Source organism: Cannabis sativa, chromosome 3, assembly GCF_029168945.1.
Source record: "Cannabis sativa cultivar Pink pepper isolate KNU-18-1 chromosome 3, ASM2916894v1, whole genome shotgun sequence".
NCBI lineage: Eukaryota > Viridiplantae > Streptophyta > Magnoliopsida > Rosales > Cannabaceae > Cannabis > Cannabis sativa.
Genome location: NC_083603.1, coordinates 7,516,277 through 7,531,412, shown reverse-complemented (window position 1 = coordinate 7,531,412; position 15,136 = coordinate 7,516,277). Strand labels below are relative to the sequence as shown.

At 38.1% G+C, this 15,136-nt stretch overlaps 2 protein-coding genes and 1 non-coding gene across 3 annotated transcripts; 1 reads left to right on the top strand and 2 right to left on the bottom strand.

The window, feature by feature from the left end:
* Positions 1 to 4,022: 4,022 nt before the first annotated feature.
* Positions 4,023 to 4,355, bottom strand: LOC115695358 (uncharacterized). Its single transcript, XM_030622428.2, has one exon. It carries the CDS (start codon positions 4,353 to 4,355, stop codon positions 4,023 to 4,025), a length of 333 nt encoding a protein of 110 aa, XP_030478288.2.
* A 4,326-nt stretch (positions 4,356 to 8,681) lies between these two features.
* LOC115696064 (small nucleolar RNA R71) lies at positions 8,682 to 8,788 on the top strand. Its single transcript, XR_004007662.2, has one exon. It is a non-coding gene; the product is annotated as a small nucleolar RNA R71 (small nucleolar RNA).
* Positions 8,789 to 12,139: 3,351 nt separating this feature from the next.
* On the bottom strand, positions 12,140 to 13,645 carry LOC115710036 (large ribosomal subunit protein eL13z). The gene is made up of 5 exons (XM_030638339.2): positions 13,502 to 13,645; positions 13,272 to 13,397; positions 13,013 to 13,146; positions 12,606 to 12,764; positions 12,140 to 12,511 (listed from the first exon to the last, which is right to left on the bottom strand). The coding sequence occupies exons 2-5, from the start codon at positions 13,378 to 13,380 to the stop codon at positions 12,290 to 12,292; spliced, it is 624 nt and encodes a 207-aa protein (XP_030494199.1). The 5' UTR covers positions 13,381 to 13,397; positions 13,502 to 13,645; the 3' UTR covers positions 12,140 to 12,289.
* Positions 13,646 to 15,136: the final 1,491 nt, after the last annotated feature.

Sequence of the window (15,136 nt, the reverse complement as noted above, 5' to 3'; positions counted from 1 at the left end):
ACATAAAAGGCACTAACTAGTGGGATTTTAAGGCCCTCTCAAATGGGAGCTGGTATTGGAAGAAAATAGTTAAAGTTAAAGACAAGATGGTCTGATTAGTAAACCTTACTCTATAAGTTTGGTGTACAAGAAAATGATAGCAGTAGATTACATAAGTTTTGCGTATATAATCTTCACTTCTCTTGCTATGTTTATTCTCTTTTTTTTTTAAAAAAAACTAAAATGGGTGGAACACCCCAAACTTAGTTGCAAGTATATAAATATATATATTTTTTTTTTTTCTTTGCTGATTTTTTTTTTTTTTTTTTTTTTTTATATGTTAGAAAAGAATTTAGTACTATAATATACTTATATATATAGCAAGAGAAATTTAATTAAAAATGCATACTAATATACCTTGTGAGCTAATTCCCCCACCCCAAACTTACAACCCAACATTGTCCCCAATGTGGCTAAAAGTATAATCTTGAATTAGCTCGCCACAAATTACACTCACCGCACTCACCCCAAACTTAATGTGAAACTTGGCTCTTGACAAGTGATCAATTAAGTTAGGACATATGTGGAAATGCAAATTAGGATTGACGGGATATGTATGATAGGGTTGCACAACAAGAATAGGCTAAACGGCTCAAACTTGGGTGACTAGGGAAAAATTCATTTTATAGGGAAGGTTAGAAAGGCTCAAACGTCCAAGGATGGCCTAAATCATCTCTAAGGGACAAGTCTAGCTAGGATTTCGCCTCAAGGAGATGCACTAACCAATTCTAGATGCTAAAAGTACATGTGAAATAATCGTATGAGAAATGCAAAGCATGGTGGAACAATGCAAGTATAAACTAGTGAGGAGAGACTAAGGGAAACATCCATCATATCCAACAATGCAACATGATAAGGCAACAAGTAAAAGTAGGCAGCAACAATAATGGAATGGGCGGAAAATATCATCATCGAGCAGAACACTAGGCCACCGAAAAACCGAAAAAAAACTCTCAATGCCAAACTAACCAACGCATAAACAACATAGAATAAAAGTTCCAAACATAAAAGACAACATACAACGAGCACAATACAATCTAAACACAAACAACACAAAACAGAAAAATATAAAATAGCTTGGGTATGAGAAAAACTCCCTCTACTCGGAGTCCTCGTGGGGCTCCTCGGTGTTCGAAGCTGATGGACCTCCCCACGGGTCTAGAACATGCTGAGGGAAGTCCGGGAACTTGGGATCAAAACGGGGCGTAGTCCTCTTGAATGCACGCTCCATGACGACGTCACGCTTCTGCTCATAATCCCACATCGCGTGCAATCGATCACACATTTGTTGTTGCACTTGCTCAAAGCGATCAAAGCGATCTACGGGAGGCTCCGTGGCTGAAGACGCCGCTGGGGTAGGCGTTGTTTTCGGGGCTCGAGGTGGACCAAAATTTATAGGCCCCCGAGGATTCAGAGCGCCTTCTTCCTTCCACATGGGTACACCCGCCTTGCGGCAAAGAGCAGTGATGGTAGCAGGGAGAAATAACTTCCCCTTCCCCCTGTGTGCACAATCAGCAATCTCTTGGGCAAGGACAGCCCCGACGTCAACATCCCAGCCCATTCTAATGCAATAGAGCATCCAGGCGCGGTCTCTGCTGACGGTCGAATCATGTGAAGTAGGGCAGAGAGCAGTTTGCACGAATGTATACCAACATTTCAACTCGTGCTCCAAATCAGTGCGCCGAAATCGAAGATTGCCATAACTATCCAAACTCCATTCAGATCCTGGCTTAGCGAGCGTCGGCATCATGTCACCCACAGTCTCGTCGCTCACCTGCCCTTTTTGCGCGGAGTATTGGCACTCGACAGAACTTAACCCAAACAGGTCATTGATTGCGACCGAAAATGAGACTGGGACTTCACGCACCACCACTACAGTGGGCCATTCTTGGGATAGGAAGTTAGCGTAAAATTCCTTGACAACTTCCACGACAGCCTGCTCTCTTTGCTGGACAAAAAGTCCCCAATCTCGCTGATGAATCGTTTCACTGATCCATTCGGGCAACTCATCAATGTCCTCAATATCGGCTACTAATCCACGCTCCATATAAAATTCCCGATTGGCAACCTTCTCGTGATACTTTGTCTCAGCTGCCGGGCAATGAAACTTAGGAATTTCATGCAGTGACTTCTTTTTATTCTTGTTGGCGGTCTTCTTAACTTTGGGCATTTTCTTTTCTTTTCACTTGCACACTACCCCAACACAATGAATTTTTTTTTTTTTTTTTTTTTTTTTTTTTTTCAAGGCTGCCCCTCAACACAGTAATACTCTTACAATCCCCAATCTGATCAATCACAGCAACCTATTTTCACAGCAACTCATGCACAAAAATAATTCACACCTCAACTAGCCATGGTACAATCCCCCTGTATATATGATTCACACTTCCATATAATCAAGAGTTCAACATTTCAACCAAAGACACCCAACAAACAGCCCCTTGCTCTCCAACCACACTAACAATCAGCAACTAGCACACACGGCAAACCCACCAATCTGTCCAACACTACAACAAACTCCATAACACCCAAATGATCACAACAAACAACCTCTGTTTCAAAATCACAACAATTTATACTGTCACGCCAGAAAGATTGCAAACCACACCCTCAATTTTGAACTACACCATTTCAAAATATCAACTTTCACAGCAAAGCACTACACCACCAATTGAACTACTTCAGCAAAACCAAATGCAATTTTTTTTTTATCCAAAACAAACTTCCACCAATACTCACTCGGCAGCCAAGAATTTGTTTAACTACAAATTGAAAATTAAAAACAGCAATCTTGACAAACCAGGGATTTCGTTTGTGTGCACTGTAGAATTCGGTTGCTGCAGGTAGTGGTGATTCTGATGCGTGTAGGAGACTCGAGTCGTGTGCTTTGAATGAGGCTCACTGGTGATGGATGTTTGGTTCGCAGTGGCTGGTGCGGTTCGACAAGCTTGGAGGGTTGTTGATTTTGGTGGTGCGGGTGAGGTCGAATGGTGAGCTGCTGGTGCGAGGTGGTGGTTCGAAGGTTGAGTGAAATGGTGCAGTTTGAAGTTTCGAACTTGGGAGTAGCTTGGCTGCGATTTGGTGGTGAGCCTTGAGTGAGGTTTGAGTTGCTAGGGGTTCAGGTGAAATCGAAGGTTGGGCACGCTGGTTTGTTGAAACTGATGCAGAGAGGGAGTCGACTACCTGGATGTAGAAGGGGACGGCTGAAGGTGGAAGATGATGAGGAATGTGAATGGGGTAGGGTTGAATGTGGGCTGACCAAGGTATTGGGCTGGTCAAACTAACTGGGGCCCAGTTGACCAAAGAAGTTGGCCCAAACTGAATTAAAAATTGTGAAGTGGGGTCTTTGTATCAACTAAAAATGATTTGGGCTCACTTAATTCAACACTAAAGTACAATTCCAAATAATTGGTCTAAACAAAAATAGACCATTCCAATGATTGAATCATGAACAATAGGACAATCCCATGTTTTTTTCTGACAGCCCATTCACTTTATTTTTGCAAACCCCAGTTCTTTTGATCTGCCTAAAACCCAAAACACTTCTTGCTAAGCTGTTGCTATAGCAACCGAACAGCAACCTGACACCCCAAACTTAGTGTTTTTGCCCAATGCAAAATTTCTTCATTCCATAGCTTTTTTTTCACTTGATTCTCTGCACACATAAAAGAAAAGTTTCAATTTCACCATGACAATTATTTATAGCTAATTATAATATATATAGATATAATTTCTTTCTTTTTTTTTTTTTTTTTTTTTTTTTTCAAGGGGTGCCTTTCATTGAATTTTTTTTTCTTTTCTTTTTTGTTTTTTTTTTTTTTTTTTTTTAGGCACCCCAATTTACAATGATCAAGCATCTTTCAAAGAAATTGAGGTCTTCTCTCGGTTGACCTCGCCTCTCCAATAGTGTTTCAACCGCTGCCCGTTCACTTTAAATTCCCTCCCGGATTGTTGATCTTTCACTGTAATCGCACCAAAAGGAGTCACTTCTTGCACAAGAACGGGCCAGACCAACGGGACTTTAATTTTCCCGGAAAGAGTTTGAGTCTTGAATTAAAAAGTAACACTTCTTGTCCTTTTGCAAAAACTCTTTCCTTGATTCTCTCATCATGCCATCTCTTTGTCTTCTCCTTGTACAATTTAGCATTCTCATAGGAAAACAAACGCAATTCATCCAACTCGTTCAGCTGTAACTTTCTTGCTTCTCCAGCTGCTGAAATATCCATATTGAGATGTTTTAGTGCCCAAAACGCCTTGTGTTCTAACTCCACGGGAAGATGGCATGCTTTCCCATAAACTAGGCGATATGGAGACATGCCTAGAGGAGTTTTATATGCTGTCCTATACGCCCAAAGTGCATCATCGAGGCGTTGGGACCAATCTTTTACCGTTGGGATTTACAACCTTCTCCAATATGCCTTTAATTTCCCGATTAGATATTTCAAACTTGCCCATTGGTCTGTGGGTGGTATGCAGTAGCAATTTTGTGTTTTACACTATATTTTGCCAAGAGGGCAGCCAACACTTTGTTCACAAAGTGTGTTCCCTCATCACTTATCAAAGCTCTAGGAGTCCCAAACCTTGTAAAAACATGCTTATGAAGGAACTTCATAACCACTCGAGCATCATTCTTGGGACTAGCAATTGCCTCCACCCACTTTGACACATAATCCACCGCCACTAGAATGTAGAGATTCCCAAAGGATTGTGGGAAAGGTCCCATGAAGTCGATACCCCACACGTCAAACAACTCCACCTCCAAGATACAATTAAGAGGCATTTCATTCCTGGCGGAGATATTTCCAACTCTCTGGCAGCGATCACATTGTTGAACAAAAGCATGAGCATCTTTAAAAATCGAAGGCCAATAATACCCAGATTGAAAAACCTTGGCCGCCGTGCGTTGTCCACCAAAATGGCCACCATAAGGAGCTGAATGACAATGCTCCAAGATGCTTCTAACTTCACCCATCGGCACACATCTCCGCATAATACGATCAGGGCACTGCTTGTACAAGTATGGCTCATCCCAAAAATAAAACTTGCTATCATGAAGGAACTTTTTGAGCTGCTGCTTGGTAAAATCAGGTGGATGGGCACCTCCAACTAAGTAATTAACAATGTCTGCATACCATGGTACCCGTGTTTGCTCTACCAATAGCAGTTGCTCATCTGGGAATGAGTCTTGAATTTGTAATTCTCCCTCTAAGTGGTTGTTGTGATTGTTGGTTTCCAACCTAGATAGATGTTCCACCACTTTGTTTTCTGTCCCTTTTCTGTCTCGAATTTCCAAGTCAAACTCTTGTAGCAACAAAACCCAACGAATAAGCCTCGGTTTAGAATCTTTCTTGGTTATCAAATATTTGATTGCCGAATGATCAGTATACACAACCACCTTGGTTCCCACAAGATACGATCTGAATTTCTCAAAGGCAAAAACCACCGCTAGCAACTCTTTCTCAGTAGTGGTGTAGTTAATTTGGGCATCAACAAGAGTTTTGCTTGCATAATAAATGGAATGAAAGATCTTATTCTTCCGCTGCCCAAGAACAGCCCCAACGGCAAAATCACTTGCATCACACATGAGTTCAAAGGGCAATGACCAATCGGGTGCTACAATCACGGGAGCCGTAACAAGAGCTGTCTTCAACTTCAAAAATGCTTCATTACATTCAGCGGTAAACTCAAATGGTCTATTTTGTTCTAGCAAGTTACACAAGGGTTTGGACACCTTAGAAAAGTCTTTAATGAAGCGCCTATAGAAACCCGCGTGTCCAAGGAAGCTTCTAATGCCTTTCACCGTTGTAGGGGCTGGTAGCTTCTCAATCACTTCTAGCTTTGCCTTGTCAACTTCTATCCCCTTGCTAGACACTTTGTGACCCAACACAATACCCTCTTGAACCATGAAGTGACATTTCTCCCAATTAAGCACCAAGTTGGTTTCTTCACATCTTGCTAACACTCTTTCCAAATTCTCCAAACACACCCCTAATGAATCCCCATAGATAGAGAAGTCATCCATGAATATCTCCAAAATACTTTCAGCCATATCCGAGAAAATAGCCATCATACACCTTTGGAAGGTTGCGGGAGCATTGCACAATCCAAATGGCATCCTCCTAAAGGCAAAGGTACCATATGGACAAGTGAAGGTGGTTTTCTCTTGATCTTCCGGTGCTATAGAAATCTGATTGTAACCCGAATATCCGTCAAGAAAGCAATAAAACTCTTTTCCCGCCAAACGATCCAACATTTGGTCAATAAATGGCAGCGGGAAATGATCCTTCCGAGTAGCATTGTTTAACTTCCGGTAGTCCATACACACCCTCCAACCGGTCACGGTTCGAGTAGGAATCAACTCATTGTTTGCATTGGCCACCACCGTGACTCCTCCTTTCTTGGGCACACATTGAACAGGACTAACCCATGAGCTATCCGAAATTGGGTACACAATACCATAATCTAGCCACTTGATCACTTCTTTTCGCACCACTTCTTTCATGACGGGATTCAATCTTCTCTGATGCTCAACAGAATTACTACAACCAGCTTCTAAAAGTATCTTGTGCGTGCAAATCGTTGGACTAATACCCCTTATGTCCGCCATAGTCCACCCGATTGCTCTCTTATGCTTTTTCAACACCTCTAGCAAAGCACCTTCATTTTCAACTACCAAGTTTGATGCTATAATAACGGGCAGCGTGTCATTCTCCCCCAAATAGGCATACTTCAGATGGCTTGGCAAGGGTTTCAACTCCAACTTCGGTGGTTCTTGGATGGAGGGTTTTGGAGGCTTAAAATTACTTTCCTTCAACTCCAAAGATTCAAAGGGCTTCTTGAAGTTAGGAATAGGTTGCAATGGCTCCACCCAAGCAACTTGGTTGTCTTCATCTTCACTCAAGTCTTCAAGCTCATCAAAAGAACTTATAAATTTCTCATCCCTCCAAGCTTCCTTGTGAAATTTTTCAGCCACTAGCGAGTCAATTACACTTATTCGGGAACACTCTTCTATCTCATCCGGAAATCTCATAGCATTGAACACATTAAAGGTGACTTTTTGATCATTCACCCTCATTGTGAGCTCCCCATTTTGCACATCAATCAGAGTTCTCCCGGTAGCAAGGAATGGTCGACCCAAGATAATAGGCACATCTCGATCAGCTTCATAGTCTAGGATGATGAAATCAGCTGGAAAAATGAACTTGTCAACCTGTACTAGAACATCTTCTATTTTTCCTTCCGGATGGGCCATGGACCTGTCAGCAAGTTGCAATGTAACAGTTGTAGGACGTGCTTCACCAATACCCAACTTCTTAAAGATCGACATAGGCATGAGGTTGATGCTTGCACCCAAATCACATAAGGCTCTTCCAACATCCCGCCCCCCAATAGAACAAGGGATTGTAAAACTACCCGGATCCTTCAACTTCGGTGGAATCTTACTTTTCAACATGGCGCTGCATCCTTCGGTAAGAGCTACAGTTTCAAACTCCCCCAACCTCCTTTTCTTCGTCAAAATGTCTTTTAAGAACTTGACATAATTTGGCATTTGCTCCAATGCTTCCACCAATGGAATATTGATATGGAGCTGCTTCAACACATCTAAAAACTTCTTGAATTGCCCATCTTGCTGCTGTTTCCGAAATCTTTGAGGAAATTGAAGGGGTGGTTTAGTACATACTGGTGCGGATTGCTGACTGTCAGATTGCTGACCCGATGCTGTATCAACTGGTCTGGTATCAGCAATTTTCTGGGCAGTTTTTTTACTCAACTTTTCGTCATTTTGGATTGAAGTGGGCTCCCCACTACCCTTTATTTCCTCCTCGGAATTTTTCAGATTCTTGCCACTCCTTAGCTGAATGGCATTGCATTGTTCCTTCCCATCCCTCCTTGGATTTTCCGTGTCGCTAGGCAAAGAACCTTGCGGCCTAGCTTTTAATTCATTGGCCAAATGTCCAAGTTGCAACTCTAAGTTTCGAAGAGAGGCAGCTTGACTTTGTATCACCGCATCATTTTTGGCCATATAATCCCGCATTAGACTCTCCAAAGAGCTTGGTTGGGAATTTTGAGCATGTTGTGGATGTCGCGGTTGTTGTGAAAAACCCGGTGGATATGCTTGTCTTCCTTGGGCTGGTGCGGTACTTGAGCTTGCTCCTTGACCTCCCCAAGACAAATTAGGATGATTCTTCCAAGATTGATTGTAAGAGTTTGAGAATGCCCCATTGTTTCTATTAAAATTCTGATTTCCCATGTAACAAACGGACTCCGGACTAGATGGACACTTCTCAAACACATGCCCTTCTCCACAAAACACACATGAGACATCATCACTTTGAATGGCAGCAGCTGGTTGAATATTTTTAGCGTTCCCAATACTCAAATTCTTCAAAACATTCGTCATGGAAGCCATTTGAGCTGTCAAAGCCGTTATTGCATCTACCTCAAGGACTCCCGCCACTTTTCTACTTGTTGGAGCTCTTGTGTTGGACCATTGGTAGTTGTTACTTGCAATGGTCTCCAAAATCTCAAATGCTTCATTGTAAGACTTCGACAAAATAGCACCATTGGCCGATGCATCTAACACCATTCGAGAAGCTGCATTCAAGCCATTATAAAAAGTCTCCATCTGAATGCAATGTGGAATGCCATGATGTGGACACTTTCTCAAAAGTTCCTTAAACCTCTCCCACGCATCACTTGTGGACTCATCTTCAAGTTGCTGAAAAGACATGATCTCACTTCTGAATTTTGCATTTCTAGTAGGAGGAAAGTATTTCCTCAGAAACTTCTCAGCAAGGTCATTCCAATTGGTCACAGAATCAGGAGGCAAAGTGTTGAGCCATGATCTAGCTCGGTCTCGTAGTGAGAATGGGAATAGCTTCAACCTTAATACCTCTTCACTCACTCCTTGGATCTTGAAAGAATCACTCACCTCCAAGAATGAACGGAGATGGAGGTGAGGATCTTCAGTTGGCATCCCGCTGAATTGCCCCACGGTTTGGAGCATTTGAAACATCACTGGCTTGAGCTCAAACTGCGGTGCTTGTATTTCAGGCCTCACAATGCCTGGATTGAGCTCATTAAACATGGGGGCTGCATACTCTCGTATAGCCCTTGCTCGATCATCTGCCAATATGATGGGATTAGCAATTTGTTGAGCAATCCCATCATCATCAAAATTCTCAGCCATGATGTCTCGGCCCTTAGCCTTTTGAACTCTTCTTCTTCTTCGGAATGTACGTTCAATCTCGGGGTCAATAGGAGCAAGTTCAAAGTCCTCTTGTTGGTTCATACACTATAGATACCTGAGATTTCAAAGACAAACCAGCAAGATTAAAAGCACAAAAATTCTTAGAATGTCAATTAGTTGATAAAACAAAATTTAGAACTTAAAGTCCCCGGCAACGGCGCCAAAAACTTGTTGTGAAAATTATATTGCTTTATAATTGCGCAAGTGTACACAATCACAAACAAGTAATACAATGATAAGTAATCAAAGTTCGTCTCCACAGGGACTTTTTACTAAATAATGTTAAATCAACTAAAAGTAATTCCAAGAATTTCAAATAAAAATAAAATAAAGTCACACATCAATTCACAAGAAAAATTTATAGTCTTGAATCTAAACTTGAGAACTAAATTTTTTTACTAAATAAACTAAGAATAAGAAACGAAAAGTGATTTAAATGGTGGTAATTTCAGATTAGGAAAATAGACTTGGGTGATTAACTTCCACTTGTATGTCCCAGTTGATACAGCAATGACTCAGCAATCCTGGGAAAGTTAACAGATTTCAAAAAAAACCAGCAAGCTTTTTCCAAAACTTGCAATAAACCATTCACAATCTTCACAATGCATTCCTACACCAGTTTAGATCGCAAATAGTCCAATAGAGCATCAAATCCTTAGTTATACATGGTAGCCAAATATTCCTATTTCACTACTAATTAATACCTAAAAGTAAAGGTAAAAATCATGCATCAATTAGAAGGGTTCAACTAGGTCTTACTTTTCCAAGTAAGATCTAGCTTGCTAAATGTTAAAAATGGCCAAAAATTAACATTCATTCAACATTTCATCACTACTAATTGAACTAAGCCAAGATTACTTCATCATTGCAAAATCAAAACACTAGTCCATACAAGGGTTCATAACCACCCAAATCTCAAAAAGTTTAGTTCATAGCTGAAATTAAAAACTCAAAACTAGAAAACATATTGTTCATGGAGTTAAAGAGAAGCTTAAGGATAAGAAAATGATACAAAACGAAGTGGAGAGCAAGAGAAATGAGTGGTGAGCTCAAATCCTTTCTTTGATAGTTGTCTTCTTCTCCTTCTTCTCAATCTTCTTCTTCTTTGTACTCTCTTTCTCTGTACTCTTTCTATTCTTTTTGCTGCAAGTTTTTCGTACTACTCCTCAAAGTGCAGCCACCATCTCTTTAATTCTTTTCTTTTCTTTTTGCTCCCCAATTAGGGTACCAAAGTTTACCCTAATTGGAAATCCAAGTCATTACCCACTTGTCCTTCATTTTCCACCTATTTGTTGAATCATTAGCCACATTTTGCCACCTCAGCTCATTTTTCTCTTCATTAATGCCAGCTGGTTTTTCTGTCAAAATAAACTTACTGGGCTGGCAATTGCTACGCGATGATTGCTATAGCAATGCCAGTCAGCAATAATCATTTTCCTGCTCCTTTTTCTCCTTGTCCCAAACATTTCCAAATACCTATTCTTGTATTTTTTTCTGCTTAAAACACATAAAAACAACAACATAAGTCCATCTAACACATACTAACACACACACTTCCATTTATTACAAAGACACAACAAACTAAACACAATTACACAATATAGACATTAATTGCTCCACAATTCACATTAAATTCAAGCTTAAAGATATGAAAATAACTCTAAATCTTAGAGTTATCAATTACATAAGTTTGGGGTTAGTGTACAACCAAATTGCTTGATTTGTGGCCATGGAAGAGAGGAGATCAGTCACCTCTTTTTTTCTTGCTATTATAGTGCAAATGACAGTGATGTTTTACTGAGATGGTTGAGTCATGGCAAAGGCTTATCAAATTTCCAAAGAGGAGTTTACATAACTGGTTTGGCAGCTCTGTCTACCAGATATGGAGAATTGGCAATGAAGCATTTTGGGAACGATTGGTTCTAAGGTTTGATTGTACAATGAAGCAAATCAATACTGATGTTTGTAATATAATTAGGAATTTTTCCATGGATAAAATTCCTACTTCTGATAAAGATTGGATGACAACCTTACTTGTATAGATGATGTCTTGAGGTTTTGGCCTCCCTGTTGGGAGTGCGAGTTGTATTTTGGAGGTTGTAAATGATTCTTTGGTGCAAAAATAATCTTTGCTTACCAAAATTTAAAAAAAAATATATATATATTAAGTAATTGTATAATGGAAGTATTCATTATACAAAATCAACTGTGATGAAGATTGGCAGCGAGTCCTTCTGCGTGGCGGTATTAACTAGGGATCAGACGGTGACAGCTTTGTGGGTAGCATTGGCAAAGCTACCCACAAAGCTAAGGCGTGTCGGCTAGCATTGGAATCAGCTGTTTTAATGAAGCACTACTTTATTTTGGTTGAGAGTGATTAGGAGAAAGTTATCAAAGCTCTGAAAGAAATCTACTCCAGTTGAAATATTGATAATTATATTAATTTTTGTAATTAACTCTCTAATGAGTATGGTGAAGCCCTCCTCCATACCTAATCTTATCTTTTGTAATAACCGAAAGATCTAACATATCCTTTATTTTATAAAGGCTTTATTTGAAAAAAAGAAAAAAAAAAATAACCAAGTAAACATACTAACTCTTTGAATTCAAACTCAATTTGACAAATTGATCACTTATAACAAGATGCTAAAAATAAAAATATACAAGATCCCTATGGTAGGCATTGCCTAACATACTACTTGATTTTAAGTATTGTCATCTTTCTCATATACATGAAAGAAAATATCATTCGATGTTTTCTTTCTTCATCATTTATTGTGATTAAAATTTAAACAAAAGAGCAAGTAATAATAAAAAACTGATTCAGCAATGATTTGAGAATAGAATGAATTTACCAAAAGCGCAATAAGTAATGCAACCATAACCAATAATTGAAAAATCTTCAACTTAGCTAACATCACAGAACAACAAAATCTCTATAGTTCAGAAAATAGGGTCCAACCCAAAACGCAAAATTTTTCAGAATAAACCCGAAACTCTCTACTTCTTGTCTTCTTTCTCGGCCTCTGCAGCCCTCTTCAACCTAGCACCGAGATGGCGTGCGTTTGTGCGCTCCAGCCTGAGCTTGTTGTAAGCCTTAAATGACTTCATGTCATCAGTAATCTTAACAAGCTCAAATGCTGGCTTCTCACGAGCAATAGGCAAGAACTCGCCTTGGACCTGGGTAGCATTGGCCAACTCCTCTGGTGCAGAGTCTCCAGCCTAAAATGCAAACGAGTAAAAGATATCATAACATAATCATAAACACGGTTACTAGTACAACCCAATGAATACAAAAAAGACTATCAAACTCTACCTTGAACTTGCGGGCACGTCTTGGGAAGACAACAAGTTTGGCTTTGTACGTCTTAAGCCTCTGAACATTAGATTGAAGACCCTCCAAAGACCTGTTCCTACGGCGGTGATCTACTGAGATTCCAATGGTGGGAGCAAGCTTCTTTGGAATTCCAGCAGCCTAAATGTACAAAACCCTTTACATCAAGAACTTTGTAATCATAGCACATGAATGGAATGGACTCAATTGTATAAAAGTTCATAATTTCACACAGGCACACAACATTGGATCCACAAGAAAGCTCAGACCAAGCCATGAAAAACACATTCAAATCATTAGGTAAAGTACATATGAAGACACACATACCACATTTTCCATATTTGCAAAAACTTCAAATTTACATTAGAAGAATTAATTATCATAATTACCTTGAGTTCCTCTAATGAAAAGCCCCTGCCAGCCCGAACCTTCATGTTGTACTTCAAAGTCTGTCCATGAACAACAGGGCGAAGGGGTCCCGCAGTCGGCCTGGGAAAAATCTTCACTGCCTTCTTCTGACGAGCTGATGATAATTTCATAATAAACACAAATTTCACTAAACCAAACCAAATAGATCTATACAAATGGGTCTGACACAACTAACAATTGCCTGAATAAGATGATTAAAGATGAAAAAGAGTGACTGACCAATTCTTCTCCGGGTCTTCCTAGCTGGTTGATTGAACCATGTCTTGACATAGTTCTGCCAATGCTTTTTGAAATGACCATTAGGGATTACATTGTTGTGCTTCACCATGGCTTAACTTACCTTACCTGCAAAACAAACAACACAATGAGTCAGAAATGGATCCTAAAAAGTCATAATTCTAAACAATATAACAATATTCACAGAATGCATCCATAAATGGGTTTGTTACCTCTGTCCGGCGAAGAGAAGAGTTCAAGAGAGAGAGGAGAGGCGGCAGAGAGAGAGAGATATGTGTGTGTGTTAAAAGTTAGGGTTTAAAACACAGAGAGACAGAGACGGAGAAAGGACTTGGCTCTAATGTTTGTTTGCCCAATGGGCCTATACAGGCCCATATTGTATGAAAACACATAGAAATAAGGAATTAGTTTACAAATACACAAAAACAACAAAAAAATTACAAAAATACTATTTTACAGAATTTTAAATATTTTTACTATTTTTTTGATTTTATTTACAGAAAATACTGTCTGTTATACTCTTATTAATTTATTGTTGATTATATGTTACCTTTATGTTATTTTTTTGTTATTGTTTTGTTATTGTTTTGATATTATTTTGATGTTACGTAGTTTTTTTTTTTTGTTTTCGTATTATTTTTATAAAAAACCATAAAAATATTTAAAAAAAAAATTATTTAAATGTAAAAATATAATTTTTTTTAGGAAAAATAGTAGCTTATGATGTAACTAAAAGAAAATAATAATAACAAAAAAAGTTCATTTTTCATAAATACCTAAAATGACAAAAAATTTATAGAAATATAGATTTTACAGTATTCTTTTTTTAATAAAATACAAGGGAAAGCAACGTGAAAATAATGTTTTTTTTCAAGAGAAAAACTAAAAGTGAAAAACTAGTAAAAACGAGAATTTGTAAAAAAAAAAAAAAAAAAAAAAAAAAAAAAAATTGTAAAAATTATATATAAAAAAATGTGATTTTAGCTATTTTGTGTAAATTTTGATTTTTAATATCAGTTGATTAATTTTATTTATTTTTTTTTATGTCAAAGCAATTAAATGATAAATTAGGTCATATATTTATGGGTAAAATCGTTTAATTTTTTAATAGTAATATTATTTTTATGGGTAAATAATATTTTAAACTTTAAATTTTACAAAAATTACTAATAGAATTATTTTGTTAAATAATAAATGAGACCCTAAATTTGTAACGTGAGCTTGTTCATCATTTTTCTTAAATAGAGCAAGAACAAAGAACAGATATTTCAAAAGTTCTATCATATTCATTTGATTACTATGATATTGATAGCATAGTTTAGTTTCTTTCTTTCAATTAGCAAAATACTTGTAAGATTTTGGATTTTCTTTTTACTTCATCTTAATTTTTGGAGCTGAAGTAATGGACAATGTTTCTATGCTCTTATCGAACATTGTATAATGAAATGTTTAGTGTCTTTTTCTTGTTTTAAACTAATAATTATAAAGTGATCTTAATTTTAGATGAATGAGGTTGAGTTTTTCTTTTTAAAAAAAAAAAAAAATATATATATATATATATATATATAAATAAACTTAGATCATTCCTTAAAATAAAACACTTAGTTTGTATCCTTAATTCAATGGATGAATTTAAATTGTTTATATAAGGACTAAGAAAGAAACATATATGAAGAGTTTTTAGGTTTCATTTCTGACTCATCTCCCATGAGGTTAAAACTCACTCATTATTATAACCACTAATCACTTATTTATATTGCTCCACTAACTACTACTCGTTAGAAAAACATAGCAACTAACTAATAAAACTCCTAACAAAACATAACCAACAACTATAGTTAATTCCA

What these genes read in the sequence shown, in the direction of transcription:
- LOC115695358 (XM_030622428.2), bottom strand. Translation starts at nt 4,355, where the DNA reads ATGTCTCCATATCGCCTAGTTTATGGGAAAGCATGCCATCTTCCCGTG.
- LOC115710036 (XM_030638339.2), bottom strand. Translation starts at nt 13,380, where the DNA reads ATGGTGAAGCACAACAATGTAATCCCTAATGGTCATTTCAAAAAGCAT. An exon ending in GAAGACCCGGAGAAGAATTG is followed by an intron (nt 13,147 to 13,271) that starts GTCAGTCACTCT and finishes AATTATCATCAG; the next exon opens with CTCGTCAGAAGAAGGCAGTG. An exon ending in TTTCATTAGAGGAACTCAAG is followed by an intron (nt 12,765 to 13,012) that starts GTAATTATGATA and finishes TTGTACATTTAG; the next exon opens with GCTGCTGGAATTCCAAAGAA.